This window comes from Belonocnema kinseyi, chromosome 10 (genome assembly GCF_010883055.1).
Source record: "Belonocnema kinseyi isolate 2016_QV_RU_SX_M_011 chromosome 10, B_treatae_v1, whole genome shotgun sequence".
Classification (NCBI taxonomy): domain Eukaryota; kingdom Metazoa; phylum Arthropoda; class Insecta; order Hymenoptera; family Cynipidae; genus Belonocnema; species Belonocnema kinseyi.
The window spans coordinates 35394137-35402858 of record NC_046666.1 but is presented as its reverse complement, the minus strand read 5'-3'; the positions used below and the strand labels follow the sequence as shown (position 1 = coordinate 35402858).

Genomic DNA, 8722 nt, shown 5'->3' with positions numbered 1-8722 from the left:
CTCCACAAAAATAGATTAATTATCAAACAATCAAAATTAAAAAAAAAAAATAGTTACATTTTCAACGAAAAAGTTGAATTCTCAACAAAATTCATATTTTTTTAACCAAATATTTGAATTTTCTACTAACCGAAATTAATTCTCGATAAAAAATGTAATTTTTGATATTTTAACGAACAATTTTCACTAAAATATTTGAATCCTCAGCAAAAATAGATTAATTATCAACCAAATAGTTGTTTTTTTAAACAAAAAATATGGATTCTCATAACATTAAATATTTTGAACCAAATATTGGAATTTTTAACCAAACAGTTGAATTCTCAACATAAAAAGTAATAGTTGATAATTTTAAGAAGAAAAAATTATTTTAAAACGAAAACAGTTAAATTAAACCAAAAATGAAGAATTTACAACAAAATAGTTGAATCATCAACGAAAACAGATTAATTGTCTATCAGACAGTTTCATTTTTAATAAAAAAAGATTAAGTTTTTACGAAAAGGGATAAATTTACAAATTAAATCGAAAAATTTTTGAAACAAGAAAGATTTTTCAGTAAATAAAGAAAAAAAAACTGTCCAAATTGTTTAATTTTTAGACCCAAAAGATGAGGTTTCTATAAAAGAGTTGAATTTTCAACTAAATAGTTCAATTTTAAACCAAACAGATGAATTTGCAACACAGAATATTAATTTTCTTCCAAAAAAAGATTAATTCTCAACAAAATACATAGACTTTCATCCAAATAGAGGAATTTTTTTCCAAGAAGATTAATATTTTATCAGAAAAGACGAGTTAAAAAAAAATACTTAAACTTTTATTATTATATTTAATTAATTTTTAGTTTATATGCATTTTCTTTTCTAAAGAGACTTATTTTTTAATTTAAAAAAAACGAATTTTCAACAAAGCATTTTAATTTTCGACATCAAATGTAATATTTGATATTTAAACGGAGAAAAGGTTGAATTTCCAACAAAATATTTATTTGAATCCTCAAACAAAGCAGATTATTTTTAAACCAAAGAATTGCCTTTTTAACCAAAAAAGATCAATTTTCTACCAGGAAGACGAATTTTCAATAAATTACATTTTTTTTCAATCAAATATTTCAATTTTCAACCAAGAAGATTAATTTTTTATAAAAAGGATGAATTTTTAACAAATTATATAAAATTTCAACTAAATAGTTTGAAAAATGTATGTGATGCCCAAAATTTTATTTGATTAATTTTTAGTTCATATTTTTTCGTTTCGAAGAGTAATTTTAATCTTTTAGTTTATGATGCAAATAAACGTCTCGTTTAGAAGAAATCTTGCTATTGATTTTTTTTTATTATCAAGATATAATTTATCTTTTGCTTATTACAGTATAAATAAAGAGATTTCAAGGACATTTTCGTAGAATGTACTAGTTATTTTATATACTGCAATGAAACGACTTTAATTTTGTGATTAATTCTATGAGTTTTTAATTTCTTTTCCGATAATGTCGAATTTTGAAGTATAGATTTTTTGTAATATTCAACTTGCAAATTATAAAAATTATCAGTTGAAAATTTTGAATTAAACTTTTGAGTATCCGCCAGATTTCAAAAGGTTACAAATTAATCATATGGATATTAAATTTTGTTGAATATTTAAAAAGATTTCGCGTATTTCGAAGACTAAAGACCTGCAAAAAGATTTTAAAAATATCACAGCAATTTCACAAAGATCTTAAGACTTTCAAAAGATTCAAAGAGTTTTAAAGATTAGAAAAAAGGTGAAGCAAACCAGATTAAAAATATCTAAAAACATTTTAAAGATTTTAAACGATTTCAAAAGATTGCAAATCATTTTAAAAGATTTCATAAAGATTTCAAAGATTTTAAGGATTTGAAAACAACGTGTACACAAGATTTCGAATATTTTATAAAGATTTTTAAACTTTCAAAAGATTTTTTACATTTTAAGAAAGTATAGTAAACCAGATTTTAAAGGTTTCAAAACAATTTAAAGATTCAAAAAATTTACTAAATTTTGTAGAAGACTTCAAAATATTTCACAAAGATTAAAAATATTTTTATGATTTAAAGTTAATACAAAAGATTTTCCAAATATTTCAAAGATCTCATACAATTTTCAAAGATTTAAGAAGAATACAAGGATTTCAAAGATTTCAAAAAGGGGTCAGTACACCAGGTTTTAGAGATTTCATAAAATTTCGAAGATTTTAACGACTTCAAAACTTGTTAGAAGATTTCAAAACATTTCGCAAAGATTTTAAATATTTCAATAATTTCAAAAGAATATAAAGAATTTTATAAATATTCAAACAAATGCAAAATGTTTTCAAAAGATTTCAAGAATTTCATATTCTTCAACAAGGATACAGAACACTAGATAATTTTTTATTTAACATTGAAAAGATTTTAAACGATTTTAAAAGGTTTCAACGAATTTGAAAAGATTTCAATGATTTCAAGCGAACAGAAGAGATTTTAGAAACAAATCTTGAAGAAAGGTTTCAAATTTTTTTTTTAATTATCAAAGAGTTCCAGGATTTCAAAGATCTTACCAAATGTTTACAAGATTCTAAAGACTTCAAAAACTTTTAATGAATTCACAAAGACTTATGTTCACAAAAAATAAGAATTAGTTTATTTATGGTTCTGTTTTCTTTAGAAATTTTGGGTCAATAACAAATGAAATGGCTCATATTTTTACATGTATAAAAAACAGTTATTTCAATATTTGATGTAAAAAAAAGAAGACCGTGAAAAAATTGATTCCTTGACCCTGTTCATTATTAAAAATTAATTTTTTGTTTTTAAAGATTCTCTATTTTAGTTGAAAAATAAACTATTTGGTGAAAATTAATTTTTTTTTAAATTCACAATAATATTTTTAACTGAAAATTCAATTGTTACAATTTTGTTTGAAAATGGATGCTTTTAGTTGAAATTTCAAATATTGGTTGAAAATTCAACTATATTTGATGAAAATTGAACTAAATTGTTAATAATTCAGCCTTTTGGTTGTAAATTCATAATTATAATTATAAATTCATCTCTTTAATTAACTATTTCGTTGAAAAATCGGTTCTTATTAAAATCTATATATATTCTATATAGGCATATGAGGGAAAACAATTATCTTTTTTATTTTAGGACAGGGAGTTTCGGTAAAGAAATATAATTTTGTTTTTTGGAACATTTATCATTTTAATTAAAATTTATCTATGTAAAAAAATGTAATTGCTTTGTTGAAAATAAATTTTTTAACTAAAAAATTAACTATTTCAGTAGAAAATTGAACTATTTTTCTAAAAAATCAGATTTTTTGGTTAATAATTAGATGTATAACGGAAAATTCTACTATTTGGTTGAAAAATTATATTTTTTATTTAAAAATCAAACTATTTTTTGGAAAATTCATGTAATTTGTGGAAATATTAGTTTTTTTTAAAGTTAATCTCATAACAGATTAAACTCTTTGGTTGAAAATTAGTTTGTTTTAAAGACTTATCAATTTAATTAAAAACTTATTTCATTGGTTGAAAAATGAGGTATTTGATTGAAAAATTGTTTTTCTTCGGATAAAAAGGAATTTTTTACCAAAAATTTGTTTCCTTTTTGGTTGAAAATAATTTTTCGCTTCAACTGCATATGAAAACACTATTCGAGTTGAATCTTTCATAATTTCAGTTCAAAATTAATTTTGTTGGTCTTGCATTTATTTTTTGACTCAAAATTTAATTATTAAATTTTTGGTTGAAACTGATCTTTTTTTAACTGAAAATTCATCTTTTTTAGTTGAACATTGATTTTTTAAATTTAAAACGTAATTGTTTCAGTTGTGGTTGACAATTTATCTTTTTTTAGTGCAAATTGAATTTTTGTTTGTTGAAAATTCAACTATTTCAGTTGAAGATTATTCGTTTTAGTTAAAAACTCATCTCTTTTGTTTAAACTTCAACTATTCCAGTTAAAGAGTTATAATTTTAGTTGAAAATTCATCAGTTAGGTTGAATATTTGTCTTTTTGATTAAAAATTCAATTATTTCTTTAAAAAATTATGTATTTTGTTAAAAAATTTCATTTTTCTGTAGAAAATTAAGCTTTTGTTTTATTTAAAAATTCGTCACTTTGGTTAAAAAATTTTTTTTTTAAGACAACTAATTATTTTTATCTAAAAATTTAACTGTTTTCTTTTTGGTTAAAGACTGATATTTTTTAATTAAAAATTCAACTATTTGGTTGAAAATTCATGTATTTTGTTGGAAAATCTTCTTTTTTGACAAAAAATTTATCTTTTCGTTTGAAAATTGAACTATTTGGCTAAAAATTCATCTATATTGTAGAAAATTTAATATTTTTACTTGAAAATTTAAGAATTTGAAGCGTTTTAAAATGTATTTAATATAGTATCCATATTAATTTGACCTAAATATGCACTGACGATTGAGAACTAAAAGCCGGAATTTTGAGCTTCAAACAAATCTGGAAAATTTACAATTAAAAATTAGGCGAATTTTAATTTTTACAATTAAAATTTGTATAATCTTCATGATTTATTGTCAAAACTTCTTCATTTTGGAAGATTTAAAATTTGCGAACTTGACTTCTGATCTTAAAATGAATCCAAATTTAAAAATGTTAATTTTTTATCTTTAAAATTATTGAAGAGTTTGTAATTTGTTATATTTTTAATTAAAACTTTATGCAAGTGTTAAATTTAAAAATTGAAAATGTTGTAATTTTGATTATCTGCATTCGAAAGTTCTTGAATTTGGAAAATTTAGAATTGAAAGCTCGTGACTTTTGATCTTCAGAGTTATCACAATTTTAAGAATTTTGGTTTACACATCCTTGAAATTTTAAAATATTAAATTGCAAATCGTTAAAAATGAAACATTTTTTATTGCAAATCTTAAATATTGTAGAACTGTAAATCTTAATATTCAAAAGTTTCCATTTTTGAAAAATTTCAATACAAAATTGTGCAAGTTTTAAATTTTAAAAGTAAAAATCCTGTCATTTTATGATTAACAATAAAATTTTCTTCATTTTTGAAAATTTATAATTGAAAAGTTAACTTTTAATTTTCCGAATCATCAAAATTTAAAAATAATAATTTATACATCCCTAAGATGAAAGACATTTTTACTGAAAATCTCCCAAATTTCAGAATTATAAATTACAAATCGTTTAAATTGAAGAATTTTTAATTGTGAATCATCAGAATTATACTGTTTAACAAAAAATGGTCCAAATTACAAACCTTAAAAATAAAAATGTTGCAAATTGAATAATTTGGAATTCTATATTTTTCAATTGAATCGCCTAATTTTAAATTGTAAAAATGCTGTAATTTTAATGATTTTCCGTTCGAAATTTTTTCACTTTAGAAGATTGAGAATTGAAAATTTTACTTTTGATCTTCAATTTCATCCAGATTTAATAACTTTTTATTTATTTATCTTAAAAATAGAAGACTATTACATTATAAATATTGAAAATTGATCTTAAAAATATATAAACTATAAACATTTAAAACTGAGCAATTTGAGTGTGAAACTTAAACGGGAAATGACCGGGAGTTTAATTAAAAAACCTAAAATTTACTTTTGCTCGCAGAAAAATTCTAATTTTCATTATTTTAATATTTTTTGTCAATTTAGATCAGTGATTTTTGCTTGATCTAAAGTCGCAGATTTTCTATATTATTTCAGTTTACTCTAATTAAATCATAATTTATAATTGAATTTTTATTATTTTCATTATAAGAAAAACCTTTTGTAATTTTTTGTTCTGTGAGATTTTTTTCGCTGACTTACATTGTCACTATATTTGAAGAAACTTAAAAATAAATTTTTTTATATAAAAATTCAACTATTCCAGTAGAAAATTGGCCTATTTTTCTGAAAATCCATTTTTGTGGTTGTTAAGAAATAGATTTTTATTAGTAAATTTAACTATTCTATTTGGTTGGAAATTTATATTTTTAATTTAGATATTAAACTGTTTGTTTAGAAATGTATGCACTTTGTGAAAAATTCTCTCTCTGTTGTAGAAAATTATTCTTTATGGTTGAAAATTCATCATTTGGTTAAAAATAGATTTTTTATACTTAAACATTCAAAAATTTAGATGAAAATTTATCTTTTTTAATTGAAAATTCAAATATTTCGTTGAAAATTGACATATTTCGATTAAAAAAATCAATTTTTTGGTAGAAAATTACCTTTTTCTTTGCAACTTAAGCTTATTTTTAAATTCTTCTTTTCGGTTGGAAGTTCAAGTCTTTTAGTACAAATTTTTTTTTTGGTTGAAGATTCATCATTTTAGTTGCAAATTTATCTCTTGTTAAGAACGTAACTACTTTCTTGAAAATGAATTTTTTTAACTAAAAATTTAACTATTCCGGGAGAAAATTTAAGTAGTTTGCTTAAAATTCGTTTTTTTCTGGATAAGAATTAGATTTTTATTAGAAAATTTGAAAGTTAATATCTTTTCATGAAAATTAATCTTGTTGGTTGAACATTTTTCGTTTTAGTTCAAAATTTATTTCTATGGTTGAAATATGAGCTAATTAAAAACTTCCTTTTTCCTGGAAAGCAATATTTTTTGTCGAATATTTAACTTTTTTGTTGAAAATTTGTTCATTCTTCGGCTTAAAATTGTTTTTTTTTTAAACTAAAAGTGTAAAATTATTCCAGTTGTATATTTATTTGATAATTTTATATAAAAATTCATCTCTTTGGTTGAACATTAATTTTTTGACTAAAATTGAATTATTCAATTTTTAATTGAAAAATTCAATTATTCCAGTAAAAGTTTTATCATTTTAGTCGAAAATTTTAGTTTTGAAATGTAACTATTTTTTCAAAGTTAGTTTATTTCTGTTGAAAGTAATTTTTTAACTGAAAATTTAACTTATTCCAATTGGATGTACCATAGTTTTGTTTAAAAATTCATATGTTTCATATAACATTAATTTTTTTCACTCTAAATTTACTTATTTAAATTTTGGTTGACAATTCATCTTTTTTTGTACAAATTAATTTTTTGTTTTCGAAAATTCATTATTTTAGTTGAAAACTTATCTTTTTGGTTTAAAATTCAACTTTTCCAGTTGAAGATTCGCCATTTTAGTTGAAAATTCATCAGTTAGATTGATACTTGTTTTTGTTTAAAAATGATTGTGTTTTGCGGCAAACATTAGTATGTTACTTTTGGTTAACCAGGAAAATTGAAAAACTCGACCTGGAAAAGCCGGAAATTTGAAATCCCCCGGCGAATCGCCACTCTGAATTTGACAAATATTTGAATTGCAAATATTTTCAAATTAAAATAAAATATTTTGATATAATCCAAAACGATATTATTCAAAACCTCACAAATTTGAAGGATCATTTAATTTTCTTTACAGGGCACATGAATCCAATTTTATAAGGCACAATTGTTTTCACGGATGCGAACGTTTTTTTTTTTTAAATTGCACAAAGTCATGCCACCAGAACTAGTTAAGAAGATACACGCCAGATACTTTCAAAGAATTCTCCAACTGATGCCAGGCGATTGCGCCTCAATCGACTCGACTCGACTGACATTTGCATTTTTCGCAATTTCGGGAATAGATATTCTTGATTCGCTGGGTGAATTTAGTGACGAGGAGAAGCAGGAAGCGATAGAATGGATTTACAAATTGCAAGTGACTCGAGCTGGAGCGATGTCTGGATTTCAGGCGTCTCCTACGCTTCCAAAAGAGGCGACAAAGTATCAGTGCGGTCATCTGGCGATGACTTACACTGGATTGGCTACTCTCTTGATCCTTGGAGATGATCTGAGTAGAGTTGATAAAGCATCGCTCGTCGAGGGAATACGTGCTTGCCAGAATCCGGATGGATCCTTCACAGCTATGATCATTGGCTGTGAGAGCGATATGAGATTTCTCTATTGCGCCTGTTGCGTTTCCTATATTTTAAACGACTGGTCAGGAATTGATCTGCAGAAAGCCATTGACTACATTTTAAGGAGCATAGTAAGATTTTTTTAAATTTATTTACTAGCACGAATTTTCAACAAATTAGGTAAATTTTCAACTAAATAGAGGGTGGCCGCTGGACCGGGAAACCGGGAAATGACAGTGAATTTATTTTTGACCGGGAATTTTAAGAAATTTTTAGAATAAATATGTTGTCCAACTTTGATTTCAATCGTTTTTAAAAAATAATTTTTCAAATTGTAATTGTTTTAATTACACAGGCCAACAATTCTCAGAACCAGAGACCAGACCTACTATACCCAAAGGTTTTTGCTGCGCTGAATCCGAATCTGACCTCAGAAAAATTCCATCACCCTCAGTTTTCGAGATATTCTAACCTAAAAGGGTCAAAAACCCGTTATTTTGATGTGTTCGAGGCCCCGTAACATCGCGAAAATTTTTTTTTTCACAAACTGACAATGGCATCGTAAAGAACTACTCTTTACCTTCAAAATGCGATGCCTAACTTTTTGATAAGATTTTTCATAGCCGTGATATGGCGGATTCAAATGTGAAAAATTTCACCCCCAAGCCCGGTAACTTTCGAGCCCTAACACTTCAAAATGGCGGATCCAAAATGGTGGCCAAAAAAATTAATTACGCGTATTGGTATGATAATGTATACTAAGGGGTTTTGGAGGTCGCTGATTACAAATCCAATATCAAATTTGACGAATTCAAAATGGCG

At 24.1% G+C, this 8722-nt stretch overlaps 1 protein-coding gene across 1 annotated transcript in view; it reads left to right on the top strand.

Moving 5' to 3' along the window:
- The window catches only part of LOC117182079 (geranylgeranyl transferase type-1 subunit beta), a 24029-nt gene that overhangs the window by 2595 nt on the left and 12712 nt on the right, over nt 1–8722 (top strand). Inside the window, exon 2 of the mRNA XM_033375104.1 lies at nt 7420–8031. Coding sequence (XP_033230995.1) covers nt 7462–8031 — 570 coding nt within the window. The 5' untranslated portion in view covers nt 7420–7461. The remainder of the gene's footprint in view (nt 1–7419; nt 8032–8722) is intronic.